We start from the raw sequence: 17,348 nt of genomic DNA, 5'->3' as shown, positions 1-17,348 counted from the left end.
AATGTTATTAGTGGAGTCCCCAGGGTTTTTGGGCCCCATTGTTGTTTTCTGTATTTATCAATGAAAATATATCAGGCTTCATGTCTAAGTTTGCAGGGTAGTTAATGACAGTACACTTGTGCAGAAGGATCTGGAAAAGTTGAGCAGATGGGCTGAGAAGTGGTAACTGAAGTTTAACATTGACAAATGTAAAGTACTGCATATGGGTACTAACCCTAGAGTAACATACCAACTGGGTGGTACTGCACTCAGGTAGTGGAGAATGAAAAGGACCTGGGGGTAATTGTGTAGTCAGATATGAAGTTTTCTGAGCAGTGCACACTGGCTGCAAGAGTAGCTCATGGTGTCTCATCAATGATATACAGGAATTTGGAGGTGATTGCCCCCTTGTATAAGGCTACACCTTGAGCAGCATCTGGAGACTAGGCACCTGCAAGATCTAATTGAGATGTATAAGGCTTTGAATGGTTTGAGCAATCTCAATGCTGATGGAATTCTTCCTTGTGCTTAGATTACTCACCTGAGGGAACATAAATTAAAACTGATGAAAGACAATTGTAGAATAAATATGTGGAAATTTGCCTTTAGGCAGCAGGTGGTTGATAATTGGAATAAACTTTCATCTGTTGTAGTGGAGGTCAACAACTTAAATAAGTTCAAAACAGAACTAGACAAACATTTGGAGTGAATCGATGGATGAAATGGGAGGGGTTGTTTTTTTATTTTTTTTTTTGGCTGATGCTATATAAGCTTGTATCATATGCCTCTACTAATGCATTGATTAGCTTTATGCCTGAAAATTAAATTATGTGAAATGTAATGTAGCTGCTAAACTGTATCTGTAATCTTAGTTCATAAACAAATTAAATCGCACATTTTAGATAATTACTTATCAATATAATCCAGAGGATTGCCTCTGCCACCCAATCCACAGTAATGACCATAAGGTGCAAACTTTGTTGGAAATAATCCTGTCATATGCCATACCATTGATGCAAGGGATAAAGCAGTTCGCCTGTGCCGGTGTATACCTAGAAAAATATATACAAAATTAGATTTGCCAATCAAATGTAATTAATCAGCATGTTTTATGAAAAATATTGGTTGTGTAATTAAATCAGATGCCAATTCCTTACTTGTAAAAATATTTACGAGTATAATGTACATTTCAAGTGGTATTCAGCAATTCTAAAGTATAAAAAAAAAATATTTAAGCATCAAAGTAAGCAATTTAATTTGTAATGCTATTATTATGTTTTTAAATTTGGTTCTTATTTAAAAATACATTTTCCTTGTCTTTTGTTTACAAATTCATTAATTAGTTCTTTAAGTTCCATTTTGGTGATTTTTATGTATTAATCGCCAGTATGATGAGAAAGCATATGATGCGATGAGAGTTCACTTTGTGAACTCTCATCGCATCACAAACATCAATGTATAGCAGAAAACAAAACAAAATTCCAACAGTTTAGCAGCACCATCATTTTTGCTGTTCTCATGCATGGTCCAAACCAGTCAGTGATGTTTCATTCATTGGGCATTCAGTGATGCCCAACTTTCCCAGACCCTGTTGCAGCAGCGTACTGTCGTTACTATCATTAACAACCCTTGTATCATCTGCAAACTTGGGCATTAAGCCTGTTATACCTTCATCAATATCACTGATAAATATAGAAAACAACAATAGTCCCAATACCAAACCCTGGGGGAAATCTACTAATAACATTAGTCCACGACGAGCAGTGTCCATTGATTACTACTGTCCGCCTTCTCCCCACTGAACTTTTATCCACAGCAGCAACTTTCCCTTAATGTTATACTGCTCCAATTTCTACAGCAGCCTTTTATGTGTAACACTATCAAAAGCCTTCTGGAAATCCAAGTATATGATATCAAAATTATCCTTTGCATCCACATCATAGCATCCAATAAAATTTGTAAGACCATGTTGTGTTTTAAACTATAACTGCAGTCTTGTCTAGATGATCCTGCATTGCTTCTTTAACCAGTGACTCCATTACTGTCCCCAGAACACAAACTAAAGTAACAGGTTTGTAATTACTCGTGTCACATTTGCATTTCTCCAGTCCATAGGGACTTCCACTGAATCCAAGGATGGTCTCAAAATTATCACTAAGGATTTGCTGCCTCAGTTAATATAACTGTATAGATCCCATCTACCCCAGGTGTCTTTCTTACATTTAACTTCAACAATTTCTCCTCTACTTTTCTCTCAATTATTACAAAGTCATTTAGCTCCCGGCTTCTACTCCTCTACAGAATTCCTCATGTGTGAACGTACATGCAAAATACTCAATCAGTTTGTCAGATACCTGAGCAGAATCATCAACAGTTTAACCACTGATATCAAGTGGACCAATCTGATTCATCCCCTTCCTTCTAGAGTTTACATAAGTAGAGAAGTGTCTGTTTTTCTTTGCATCCTTTTCCAAATATTTCTCGTAATCTGCCTTTGCCTGCCTAACTTACTTTGTAACTTGATTATAGAGCTTATATCTGGCAAAGGTTTCTGTGTCACTTTCTCGATAATTTACATGCATCCCATGCATTTTTCTTCTCTTCCACGAGTCTTGTTAGTTCATCTGACATCTATTTAGGACTAACCCTTGAACAGTATTTCTTACTTGGTAAGAAACACCTAGTAGTTTCCAAAATTAATCCCTTGAATGCTTCCCATTTAGAATTTGCTGTTGGTAACATCAGTCGATTCCACTGTAAAGAATTTAAACAGTCTGAGACCATAGTCACTTTTACGAAAGCAAAACCCTTCCCTTTACCCCCCAATGGTAGTTACATCTTCTAAGTAAATCCCACATCAGTATGCTGTGATCAATGCCACCTAGTGGTTCTTTTATCTGCAGATTCTTAATGCATGAATAATCACTGCTGATAATCAGATGAACAGTATTACTCCCTCTGATTGACCCTCGAACATGCTACTGTAGAAAACAGCAGTAAATCTACAAAAGTCTCACTAGTGTACGAGTGACCAACACACAAGTTCCATTCAATATCTGGAAAGTTAAAATCCCCCATTATAAGACATTCTGATTTATTTACTGGCCCACTATTTCTCTGTACAGTTGTTCATTGTACTAACAGTCATTAGGCCTATAGCACTCCTAATCTCATTTTTGCTTTCCCAGTGCTTATGTCACACCAAACTGACTCAACGTTGTGCTGGCCACCCATGTTAACTGGATGCATTGCCTTAGATTTTGTGTTTCCAAACTAACAGCATAACCCCTGCTCCTTTCCGTATACATTGTACTCCCCCAAATTCAAATTCTGCATTACTTGTATCAGTGTAACACCAGGTCTCTTATATCCCAACAATATCTGTCTTTGATGTCTTGACCAGCACTTCAAATTCATCAAATTTATTTACTATACTCCTAGCATTGGTGTACAATGCAAGTATACATGGACCTGTTCTTACTCTTATTTACCCTAACACAGCCCATGTACTTATTTTTTCCATGATGACTGCCAGCAGTTCTAGAAATCCCCAACACCTTGCTTTCCATGCAGCTGCTCCTTCCAATAGAAGTAGTCTGCCTGTGGCCATTTTTAATCTATTAGTCTGTGTGTCCCCCCACCCAAGATAGCAGTTTGCAACCCACCTAACACTACCTTGATAGCATCATCAAATATTATTGCACCCTTTCTATTTACATGCGTCCCAACCCTGTAGAAGCTGTCTCTCCTGTTAACAAGCACAGACCATGCTGTGAAAAATTCTACCCCATGAGACTTGCACAATGTCTCCATGGCCAAATTGATTGAACAAATTGAACCCTAACTTGCAATTTTTTTTTTCAACATTATCCCATAAGTAAGTCTTACAGGTTAATGTTCTCTCCTACTCAATGTCATTAGTGCCAACGTGTATAGCAGTATCGCCTTTTGTGTGATTAAAAGTTGATACCTGCTGTACGTCATCAACTTTTGCCCCTGACAGACAAACTCTGGTCCTATTCTACCTATCCTTTTTGAGCAATATATTTCCCTGACAATAGAGTCACTGACAACAACCAGCTCCTTTGGGACCAGCACATTCTGCTATCGGTGACTTGATGCTCCCACAATTTAAATCCTTTGAAGGCTTTCACCCTGCCCCTCAAGCTCTCATTAAGGTGCAACAACACTGAGTTGGCACCCAACATCCCCACTCCTTACATCGAGCACACACAGAGACATTCCACTTGCCAATATCATGTCCCGTTCGTTCCTGATAGTCAACAAACATCAGACAAGAAGTACATTTCAAAAGGCCGATTCAGAGGACATCCATCCCCTCAGTTCTCCCCCAAGTCACAGCACTCCTGCTACCTTGAGCCTTTTTTTTTTTTTTTTTTTTTTTGCTGCTCTGAGGCACAATTTCGATTAAATTTCAATATAATTAAAAATACTAAACTTATATCCTACTGCATTAATAATACTATGCACCGGTTATGCTATGAAGTTGACATTATTACATTACAGAGTAGTAGAGGAATGTGATGCAAAAAAAAAAAAAAAACCAAGCTTATTTGCATCAGCCCAAAAAAATAAATAAATAAATAAAATAAAAAAATTTCACACATCCATTCCCTCTAAAAGTTTGTACAGTTCCTGCTTGAATTTATTTAAGCTATCAACTTCCACAATGACAGATGAAAGTTTGTTCCAGCAACCAATTACCCGCTGGCTAAAATTAAATTTCTGAACATATATTCTACAACTGTCTCTCCTCAATTTGAACTTATGCCCCCTCAGGTTTGCAATTTGAGAAAGAAGAAGAATCCCACCAGAATTGAGCCTGCTCAACCCATTCATGACCTTATACACCTCAATCAAGTCAACTTGCAGGAGCCTAGTCTCCAGACACTGCAATATACAGAACAAGCTTTTCTTGGTAAGAGGACCCCCTTCGTTCCTCCCACCAATCTTGATGCCCTTCTCTGTACTTGCTCAAGCAATTCTACATCCTTCCTAAAATGAAGTCTCCAGCACTTTCCACAGTAGTCAAGGTATGGCCTGGCCATTGTCTTATACAAGGGGATAATCACCTCCTTATCCCTGCCCGCAAAATTCCTGTATATCATTGACAAGACACCATGACCTGCTCTGGCAGCCTGTCTGCACTGCTCAGAAAGCTTCATATCTGACTTCACAATTACCCCCATACCGCCAGGTCTCTTTCATTATCCACTACCCTGAATATAACACCACCCAGTAGAAAAGAAACCCCACTGGGGTTTCATTTCTACCCATATGCAGCACTTTGCATTTGTCAATGCTAAACTTCAGTTGCCACTTCTCAGCCCATCTGCCCAACTTTTCTAGATCCTGTTGCAATAGCACACTGCCATTACTATCATTAACAACCATGCCAACCTTTGTATCATCTGTGTACTTGGACTTTAGCCTGTTATATCTTCATCAATATCATTGATAACTATACAAAACAACAGGGAGCCCAATACTGAACCCTGGGGAACTCCACTAATAACATTAGTAAACAAAGAGCAACATACATTGATTACCACTGTCTTCTCCCACTCAACCACCCTTTTATCCATTGTAGCAACTTTCCATTAATACCATACTGCTCCAGTCTGTATAGTACTCTTCCATGTGCAACAGTATCAAAAGATTTACTCAAATCCAAGTATATGATATCAATTATTTTTTGCATCCAGTTCCTTTGTAACCACATCATAGTATCCAATCATATTTGTCATACAAAACTTTCCCTTAACAAAACCATGCTGTGTCTGAATTATTACTGCAGTCTTGTGTAGATGATCCTGTAATGCTTCTTTAACCAGTGACTCCATTATTTTCTCCAGAATAAAAGTTAAATTAACAGGTCCGTAATTACTCATATCTCCTTTCATTCCCCCTCTGTGAATTGCGGATACATATGGACAGTCCGTGGGGACCTCCCATGAGTCCAAGAGTGCCCTCATAATTATGGCTAGGGTCTACTTCCTTTGCTACCTCCAGGGTGCAACCAGCATTAATATAACTGTATAGATCCCATCCACCCCAGGTGACTCTCTCTCACGTTTAACTTCAACAATTTCTCCTCCACTTTTCTCTCAGGTATTACAAAATCATTAAGCTCCCTGTTAGAGTTTAATAAGTTTCTGTCCTCCACTTCCCTACAGAATTCCTCATGTGTGAATGTAGATGCAAAATACTTAGTTGTCAGCTATCTAAGCAGAATCATCAACAGTCGAACCATCAATATCAAGTGGATATATATACACTGGTGTTCAAAGAAAGTGCATCACCCCTAAAAATTGTAATTCTCATCTGAATAACTTAAGTATATAGCAATATTTCTTATAGATTGCATCAGATAAGACTGACACGTGTAGGTGATGATGTAATATTGAAACAGCTGTTACTTTCAGCTATATAAGCATGTTCTGCAAGAGTTGGAGTCATTCCTTGATGGCGAGTTACATGCAGTTGACACCATGAAGAAAGAGTGCTATTGTTGCTTTAAGAGAGGAAGGATGTTCCTCCCGTCATACTGCTTATAGAATGTCTTGTTATCAGTCGACAGTGAGTATATTTCTTTCCAAATTCAAGAATAATGGTTCTGCTGATAGGAAAAAAGGAACCAGATGCAAACGAGTCTCTAGGCCAAAACAGGACCACGGTTTGAAGTGCTTCTGCCTTAAAATCCATAAAGCTTCTTCGTCTAAGCTGAAAAGAGAATAGGAAGAACATACAGGAGTGGTACCAAGTGTAGTAATAGTCAGAAGATGCCTCTTCAAAAATGGACTTGTAGCCTGTCATCTTAAGAAGAAGCCCCTCCTCACGCAAAAAATGAAAAAGACCCGATTAATTTGGTGTAAGGAGCATGTCAACTAGATCCCCGAGCAGTGGGAGTCAGTTATTTTCTCAGATAGACAAACAATTCACTGCAGACGCGAAGAATATCATCCATTCTTCATGTCTACGGTGTCTACAGTGAAATTCCCTACCTGCCAAATGGTGGGTAGGGAATTGGCAGGCAAATGATATGGGATGCATTTTGTATCATGGAGTAGGTCACCAGCAGTTTATAAAATGTTCCGTAAATGCCAATGAATACCTGGCTACATTGGAAGGCAAATTGCTGCTAACCATTAGAGACCATTTCAACCTGCCAAGTAACTGCATCTTTCAAGAAGCCTCTGCTCCTTGTCATCGGGCAAAAAGTGTAAGTAGGCACTTCTGTAGTTACTTAAGCTTCATTTCTGCATTAATGTTTGACAATAAAGTTTTTACATTTGTTACAGGTTCAGAAATGGTTGAAAGAACGGTCCATTACAACTCTTAGCTGGCCAGGAAACAGCCTGAAACTGAAACCCATAGACCCATCGCAAACTTCAGGAAGCCATAATTCGTGTTTGTAACCACAAACCATCACTTGATTATCTTCAGAAATTGATCTTGTCAATGCCTCGACAGTGTGCTGTTGTGATCAGGGTTATACTTATAACTACCTGTGATCAGGTAGTTATAATTGATAATAAATTTAACTATCTACCGTCAACCTATGTGATTTGCACTTTCGTGCAACCTTTTTTGAGATTCTATATGCCCAATCACCGATACTAAAAGCTCTATGAATATTAACATAGCATGTTACGGACTATGTGATAAAGGTAGGTTATTAATACACGTAAATAGTGCTATAAATTATAGTCCTCTTTTGATACTGATTACACTGCTACAAGCAATGCAGAAACTTCCAGTATCTGTTATTAACCCCAGGGGCTCACATCTGGTGAGTATGGGCTTGGCACACCCAGGATCCTAAGCTGGATCTCTCTCTCTCTCTGTGTGTGTGTAAGTAATTCAGAATTTTTTTTGGCTAGCGAAGCATAAACCTCAGGCTTCCTTGCACTATATAGGGCGCCTCCGTAACCAGGTACAGCAGTGCGTAGCACACGCTTCTTGATTAGACTGGGGTTCGAGCCCGGGACCACCAAATACGGAAGATGCGGAAAGGTCAGGGAATGACCACCACATTTTCCGGGAGCAATATGGCCTTAGTTGCTAATGCTCCTAAAAATCAAATAAACAACCGCACCATGAGCTATATAGCTAATAATAATAATATCAATAGTAAACCAATGGCAGCAGAATTCGAACATCCCTATCGACATGATACAATGCCAGCAAAAGTTGATTGTTTAATTAGGAAATCACAAAAAAAAAAGAAAAAATACTCCACTACTAAATTTAAATCAAAAGTTAGAGACAAACAATTTAAAATCAATAAACAGAATTCCACTTAACAGCTCGAGAAAATGTGTAGCACCCTTCAAATGTACAAGAGTATGACCTAAATATAGGATGCAATCAAATAAATATATTCATTCTGTAATTATTAACCCTGGAAAGTTATTGCACAGTGGATGTATCAAGCATCACAATTATCTTTGCTTGTGATTGCTTGAATATCTCACACCATGTGTGAGATATTCCAGCAACAGCACAACATTGTCAATGACTGGTCTGTGCAAGACGAGTTTGGACTTTTACTTTTTTTCCAAAAAAGTAATGTCAAATATGCACCATTAATGGAACCTCGGTTTGTATTTCCTCCATTTCATATAAGCTTGGCTTATGGAAAACTTAACCCATTCAGTTAGGTGCTCTGAAGTCTTAAATCCTTATTTCTGACATTAAAAAGGAAGAAACTATAAAAAAAAAAAAAAAACTGGCGGGCAACTGATGCAATTATAAAAATTGATTGTCGGATGTATCTTAAAACATACCGTTTTATTCACATCTTGATTTTTTTTCCTCCAATAACTTGGATTGTCTTAATGACAAATAAGATGAAAGATTCTATCATGATATACACCGATTAGCCAATATATTATGACCACCTACCTAATATGATGTTGGTCCTCCACATACAGCCAAAACAGCCTGTACCCGGCAAGGCATGGATGCTACAAGATTTCTAAATGTGTCTTGTGGTATCTGGTACCAACACATAACCAGCAGATCCTTCAACTCCCGTAACGTCCGTGGTTGAGACACTACGGATTGGAGTTGCTGTTCCAACACAAACCACGGATGCTCAATGTCCGGGAAATTTGGAGACCAGGGCAATACCTGGAAGCCTTCCTCGTGTTCTGTGAACCAGTCTCTAACAATCCAGGCGGTGTGACATGGCGCATTATCCTGCTCAAAGATGGCACCACTAGAGGGGAAGACCGTTGCAATGAAAGGGTGTACCTGGTCAGCAATGATGTTTAGGTAGGTGGTAGATGACAAAGTGCCCAGCACATGCATGATGTTCTGCTGGGACCCAGGGTATCCCAGCAGAACATCGCCCAAAGCATGAAACAGTCGCCACCATCACTTCCCCAAGTAAACGATGCACACGTACTCCGCCATCAACATGGTGCAACATGAAATGTGATTCAACAAACCAGACAACATTCTTCCAATCACTCAAGGTCCAGTTTCAATGCTCGTGTGCCCATTGTAGTTGCTGGTGAACCGTGATTAGCATGGACACTCTGAGCAGCCAGCCTGCAGCTACACAGCCCCATTTCCAGCAGAGTTCAATATACTGTGTGTTGTGATGCATTACTCCCATCACCAGCATTCCAATTACCGGCGAGTTGCACCACAATCACCCTTCTGTTGACACGTGCCATCTGGGAGAGCCTTTGCTCACCTTGAGCATCGATGAGCCGTGGTCATCCAACACCTCGCCGGCTGTTCGTGGGTTCCCCCTCCTCGGATCACTTTCAGTAGGTACAAACCATGGCTGACTGTGAGCACTCCAGCAGTCGTGCTATTTCGGATATGCTCTGACCCAGTCATCTGGCCATTACAATTTGGCCTTTGTCAAACTTGCTTAAGTCTGCAGCCTTTCCCATCTGAAGAACACGAGTAACACTGATTAACGGAACTCAATATCAGGTGTTTTTTATACAGTGTCCAGACCCGCGCCATAGTTCACATGTCGTTGCATAACAACTCGCTGGTCATAATGTTTTGGCTCATCGGTGTATGCAAGTATAATGAAATAATGCTGTCAGAGCAGGAAGGATCCAGCCATGATACGTAAATATTGTTTGTACTTCCAAAGAGAAGATGAAACCATATATAATACCTAAATATAAGAATTAACAACAATTATATTTTATTATTAGTATTAAACATATGGTGTGCAAGGGAGTTAAATGCTCTGTGGAACCAGCAAGACACTAAGCCATTGACCTACCAACCATGAAGACAACTTCATACCAGACTAAAGAAAAAAAAAATCTTAGTCTATGTCTATAGTCCCCCATTGCTGATTTTAATACCAAAAAAATTTCACCTTTAATCATTTCTCTCAGATTGATTAAAGCATCTCAAGTGACAATCTCTAAGGTACTTACTTAGCATTTAGCATTAGCAAGGGTACATGATGCAAGAAAGCAAGCTTATATAGCATCGGCAAAAAAAAAAAAAAAAAAAAAAAACCACCCTTATTTCACACATCCCCTTGCTCCAAATGTTTATCAAGTTCTGCTTTGAATCTATTTAAGCTACCAACTTCTACAACAACAACAACAGAGGATGTTTGTTCCAGCAATCAACCACCCGCTGGCTAAAGGCAAACTTCCACACATCTATCCTACAACCGTCTTACCTCAATTTGAATTTATGCCCTCTCAGGTGATTATTCTGAGCAAGAGGAAGAATCCCATCATCATTGAGCATGCTGAAACCATTCAAGGCTTTATACACCTCAGTCAGATCACCTCGCAGGTGCCTAGTCTCCAGACACTGTAATTTGCAAAACTTAAGCCTTTCTTCATAAGAGCAGCCCTTTGTTCTGTTCACTAATCTTGTTGCCCTTTTCTGTACTCGTTCCAACAGCTCTACATCCTTCTTAAAATGAGGCCTCTAGACCTGTATACAGTACTCAAGGTGTGGCCTGACCATTGCCTTATACAAGGGGATAATCACCTTATCCCTGCTAGAAAAATTCCTGTATATCATTGACAAGACACCATGAGCTACCCTTGCAGACCGTCTGCACTGCTCAGAAAACTTCATATCTGCCTGCACAATTACCCCCAGGTCTTTTTTCATTCTCTACCACTGTCAGTGTGGTACCACACAGTTCATATGTTACTCTGGGGTTACTGCTTCCCATATGCAGTACTTTTCACTTGCCACCTCTCAGCCCATCTGCTCAACTTTTCTAGATCCTGTTGCAGCAGTATACTGTCATTAGTGTCATTAACAACCCTGTCAACCTTCGTATCGTCTGCACTCTTGGACGTTTTGTCTGCCAGGGGCAAAGATTGATGACGTTGCAGAGCGGATATCTTTTAAGGGCACAAAAGGTGATATAGTTGTACACGTTGGCACTAATGATATTAAGAGTAGGAGACCTGGGACGTGCACACACAATGTATCTAGCTAAAGTTAGTTTTGCAAAGAGGGAACAAGTGAACTTAATATAATTGATTCAAAAGAGACAACTGCACCCAAACCAAACCATTCCCACTACTTTAAGCTCTTTGCTGCTTTAATAAAATTTCAGTCAAAATTTAATTTAGAGATACTAAAATAATAAAAATGATATTAAGAGTAGGAGATTGGTGGAATTAACAAGTACAGATCACTGTTGAAAAAAAGCCATGAATTAGGGTTGAATTTGAAAGTGTCTGCAATTCTGCCCAGACACGATAGGAGGGAGTATATGATGAGAGCCCTGTCGATCAATTCGGCCCTGGAAAGATTGTGCAAGGCTCAAGGGGTAGAATTTTTTCCAGCCTGGTCTGTACTTGCTAACAGGAGAGACTGCTTCTACAGGGATGGGATACACTTAAATAGAAATGGTGCAAGAATGTTTGCTGATGCTATCGAGGCAGTGTTAGGTGGGTCGGAAAACTGCTAGATTGGGGGATACAAGGACTAATAGATTAACAGTAGCCACTGGCAGAGGTGAAAATGATTCTTGCACTGCTTCTATTGGAATGAGCCGCAGCCTGGAAAATAAGATGCAGGATATTTCAGAGACTGCTGGGAATCATTGGGGTACAAGTAAACACATGGGTTGTGTTAGGGTAGCTAAAAAAAAGAACAGGTGCATGTATACTTGCGTGTACACCAATGCCAGGAGTTTAGGAAATAAATTTGATGAATTTGAGGTATTGCTCAAAACATCAAAGGCAGAAATTGTGGGGATTTCAGAGACGTGGTGTCACACAGATATAAGGAATGCAGAACTGGAATTTCGGGAGTACAATGTCTACAGAAAGGATAGACAGGATAGGATAGGATAGGAAGGGAGGAGGGATTATGCTATTAGTTAAGAAATACATAAAATTCAAGGAAGTGAAGCCAGTCGACATTGCTGGACAGTGCAGTGTCGAGTCAGTTTGGTGTGACATAAGCATTCGGAGATCAAAATTGAGAGTAGGAGTGTGCTATAGGCCTAATGACTCTGATGAGTATAATAAGAAATTGTACAGGGAAATAGAGTGGGCCAGTAAATCAGAGAGTTTTATAATGGAGGATTTTAATTTCTCAGATATTGACTGGAATTTGGGGGCTGGTTACTCACACACTAGCAAGGCTTTTGTGGATTTATTGGATCATTGTTTTCTATATCAGCATGTTCGGGAGGCAAATAGAGGGAGTAATACTCTTGATTTGATTATCAGTAGTGATTCTTCTTGCATTAAGAATCTGCAGGTAAACGAACCACTATGTGGCAGTGATCACAGTGTGCTGAAGTGGGATTTACTCAAAGAGGTAACTACCATTAGGGGTAAAGGGAAGGGTTATTGCTTTCGTAAAGGCGACTACGATGGACTGAGACAGTATTTAAATTCTATACAGTGGGACCAACTGATGATATTACCAACAGCAAATTCAAAATGGGAAGCATTCAAAGAACTTATCTTGGAAGCTACTAGGCTTTACATACCAACTAAGAAATATTGTTCAAGGTTTAGGCCTAAATGGATGTCAGATGAACTAATGAGACATATGGCAGAGAAGAAAAATGCATGGGATACATACAAATTAACACGTGACACAGAAGCCTATGATAGATACAAGTTGATCCGTAACCAAGTTACAAAGGAGGTTAGGTAGGCGAAGGCAGATTACGAGAAATCTTTGGCAAGGGATGCAGAGAAAAACAGCAAAGAGTTCTTTACTTATGTAAACTCTAGAAGGAAGGGGATGAATCAGATTGGTCCACTTGATATCGATGGGTCAACTTGATGATCCTGCTCAGGTAGCTAACAAACTAAATGAATATTTTGCATCGACATTCACACATGAGAAGTTATTCAGCAAGGGGAATGCCAGAGGTGTATTCAACTCTGGCAGTAAGCTAGAGAATATTGTAATAACTGAGAGTAAAGTGGAGGAGAAATTGTTGAAGATAAATACAAGAAAGGCACCTGGGGTGGATGGGATCTATCCAGTTATATTAAAGGAGGCAGAAAAGTAAGTAAGCAAACCCTTAGCCATAATTATGAGAGCTTCCTTGGACTCAGGGGAAGTACCCATGGACTGGAGATGCGCAAATTCACAAAGTCCCCAGTTCACAAAGGAGGATCAATTATAGACCTGTTAGTTTAACTTCTGTTCCCGGAAAACTAATGGAGGCACTGGTTAAAGAAGCACTGCAGGATCATCTAGACAAGACTACAGTTATAGCTCAGACACAGCATGGTTTTGTTAAGGGGAAGTCTTGCCTGACAAATTTGATTGGATACTATGATGCAGTCACAAAAGAACTTGATGCAGGGAATAACTTTGATATTATATACTTGGATCTTAGAAAGACTTTTGATACTGTTGCACATGGAAGACTGCTGCACAATTTGGAGCAGTGTGGCATTGGAGGCAAATTGCTGCTATGGATAAAGGGGTGATTGAGGGGGAGAAGACAGAGATGGTAATCAATGGACACTGCTCATCGTGGGACTCCACTAATGTTATTAGTGGAGTCCCTCAGGGCTCAGTATTGGGTCCATTATTGTTTTCTGTATTTATAAATGATATTGATGATGGTATATCAAGCTTAATGTCTAAGTTTGCAGACGATACGAAGGTTGGCAGGGTTGTCAAGGACACTACTGACACTATGCTGCTGCAACAGGATCTGGAAAGGTTGAGCAGATGGGCTGAGAGGTGGCAAATGAAGTTTAACATTGACAAATGTAAAGTACTATATATGGGAAACAGCAACCCCAGAGCAATGTATCAACTCTGTGGTACTACACTGATAGTGGTAGAGAATGAAAGGGACCTGGGGGTGGTTGTGCAGGCAGATATGAAATTTTCTGAGGAGTGCAGACGGGCTGCAAGAGTAGCTCATGGTGTATTGTCGATGATATATAGGAATTTTTCTAGCAGGGATAAGGAGGTGATTATTCCCTTGTATAAGGCAATGGTCAGGCCACACAGAGTACTGTATACAGGTCTGGAGGCCTCATTTCAAGAAGGATGTAGGGAAGCTGGAACGAGTACAGAGAAGGGCAACAAGATTGGTGAATGGAACAAGGGGGTGCTCTTATGAAGAAAGGCTTAAGTTTTGCAAATTACAGTTGTAAGTTTTGCAAATTACAAGAGGGACCTCTGGGTGAAAATCACAGCGTGTCGAGATGTTGCAATTTGCTCTCTACTTCTCAGAGTAAATTTAGAACACTACATTATTTTGTCCTAATTTAAACTGCTAGATAGATCATTTGAAACCCAGGGTTTTCTGCTGGATAGACCTCATAATGTGCTGGCTTGCTGGAGGCTGAGTGATCCACGAGTATATTGATTAGGCAAGAGCACGTTACGACAGAAAACTCTGTGGAACAGAACCTTGCATTTTAAACTATTAAGATGTAATTATCACTTATCTGAACTTACCAAAGTCGTCCTGAAGGAGTGCTGCTTGGCCCTGAGCATAACGCCCAAAGTTTGGAGATGATATGAACGGGGTCAACGATAGGGATGCATAAGTGGGCCAGTTGCAACAGATGCCGCCTGAAATAGGTGCTACTAGATGCACTACTGCATATATATGTATATATATATATATTATTATTATTAGCAAGGAAACCTGAGACTTATGCTGCCTCGGCCAAAAAAATTTCTCGAGTTATCCTGAGAGAGAGAAAGAGAGAGGAATCACCAAGAAGGAGAATGATATTCAGCTCAGGACAATGGGTTTGCCAAGCCCATAACCAGATGTGAGCCCCTGGGGTACATTATGTGTGATATGAATTACGCGCCGTTACAAGGTTTGCCTTGGGCACCACAAACGTTAGCGCCAGCCCTGACGATGCATTTCTCAAAAAATAGACATATTCCTCTCAATATAAATAAGATTAACTGGTCTTTATAATTAATCTACAAGGTAGAATCCAGGCATATCCGAAATATTAACTTCACTCACTGACTCCTCGTGGGTCAACTACACTGTAATAACACTAACTGCACATAACACTGAACAAGCATTATGCGTTTACATTACATTAGCGAGTAGTATGAAGTGAAAATAATTGAAAATCACAACTAAAATTGGATATGTATGCTTAAATGTAATTACCGAACTTTCAGAATAACGGCACCTTCGAGGATTCAAGGTGACGTTGTTTCCATTTTTCCGTTATTTACAGTTTTATTTTAATGCAGAAATAATGAGGCTAAATAGTAAATTGAGAGAAAAACTACACATAAATACAAACATGCTGACGATCCAATGTTATACTCTGCCATTAATATACTCCTGCTTACGCCCAGTTTTTTTTTTTATTATTATTATATCAAGTTGTCTGCGCGGGTAAAACAGTTGTATCATCACCGCCCTTTCCACACAGGGTGGAAAAGGGTGGTTCAAATCCCGTCGATGACGCGAGGAACTTTTATAGGCTTTTTTCACTCCGTAGCTGAGTTAGTCGATCTTATGCGTAGATAGCAAGTTTCCCCCAGAAACTGGGGAGAAGGGTACTTCGTATTATATTAAGTTTGTCACTAGGCTTTAATGTTGTTCTACTTTCCTTCTCTATGAGGTTTTTTAGCTTTAGGAGCCATAGTGAAGGGTTTTTAATTAAAAATAAATGTAAAACAGCGGTATAAATCATGATATCAGCACAGAATTCACTTTCGAAATGGCTAACGTTAATAATATAATCGTGTGACTTGCCGTTTTCTTTTTTCGGCAGTGCGAGACATCTGCGCTGTATGTAAACATCCGATCTCAATGTGCCGTTATTTCAACAATATTGTACTTTAACTTGGCTTAGTCTCCAGGCACATCCGATGTGACCTGATTGGGGAGTTGACTCTGTGGTGATGGGATTCTTGCCCAGACTATGCATAAATTCAATGAGGGACATAAATTCAAATTGAGCATGAATGGTTGCAGAATAGATGTATGGAAGTCTGCCTACAGCCGACGGGTGGTTGATTGCTGGATCACGTTTCTGTCCGCCACGCACTCCTCTACCGTTCGTGCAGTTCTAGGGAGTCACTGCAAAGCTATATAGCCAGACTAGGCATAACTAATACTTTCTGTTCTTAGTGTACTTAAGACGTTTTTGGCTATTTTATTTTAACTTGTTCGCCTAATGGTATTGTCTGGTGTCAACTTTCACTCTGATTTCGTCTAGTGGTATTATAGGACAAATTTTCGTATACCCTCAGAATAGAGAAGGAGAAGTCCACTTTCCTTCTCCATCCCACAGTTTGGATTTTAGAGTTGTGATTAACATCGAGCAATTATGCAAATAATATACTCAGCGCCGCGGTAAACTTTTAATCATATTTCAACACTAACTCTATTGCTCTCTGGTTGAAAGAGGTTTTGGCAGAGAAAAAAAACATTTATAACACAAAATATAACATGATTTATTACAAGAAAGAACATACACAGGTCACTCTTTCCATTAATATAAGCATAATATGACACTTCATGTTTGCCAAAATATTCAAGTAATCTACAGACAAACTTAAGTGTTTTATGCTTAAAATATAAGCTCTATGAACTAGAAAGAAACCATTTCATCGTCATGCTTACAGACGCTTTCATACTTGTATCATTTCGACTTACCAGCTTAAGATGTCGCGTTGGCCCAATCAGCAAATTCCTGATTCCTCAGTCAATTTGGACGACTCTGGGCGTTATCTCATCAGAAGTCGGCTCCTTCCTTGGGGGGAACTCAGCTGATCTCCTTGTCAAGATCTTGTAGTCTTTACCACACCTTTTCTTCAACAACCACACACACCCCTCTGACTCCCGAGGATCCGCTTTTATGTCCCAAGTTCTCCCAAACTGCTTATTCAACACCTCGCTCTCA

General features: G+C 39.7%; 1 protein-coding gene across 1 annotated transcript in view; it reads right to left on the bottom strand.

Moving 5' to 3' along the window:
• The window catches only part of LOC150082994 (phospholipase A2 SSD387-like), a 40,586-nt gene that overhangs the window by 13,932 nt on the left and 9,306 nt on the right, over nucleotides 1-17,348 (bottom strand). Inside the window, exon 2 of the mRNA XM_090378346.1 lies at nucleotides 890-1,031. Within this exon, the coding sequence (XP_090234472.1) occupies nucleotides 890-1,031 (142 nt within the window). The remainder of the gene's footprint in view (nucleotides 1-889; nucleotides 1,032-17,348) is intronic.

The sequence above is a fragment of the Mastigoproctus giganteus genome, chromosome 7, assembly GCF_048544385.1.
Source record: "Mastigoproctus giganteus isolate SK-2022 chromosome 7, ASM4854438v1, whole genome shotgun sequence".
Taxonomy (NCBI): Eukaryota; Metazoa; Arthropoda; class Arachnida; order Uropygi; family Thelyphonidae; genus Mastigoproctus; species Mastigoproctus giganteus.
This window is presented reverse-complemented; position numbering and strand designations above follow the sequence as displayed.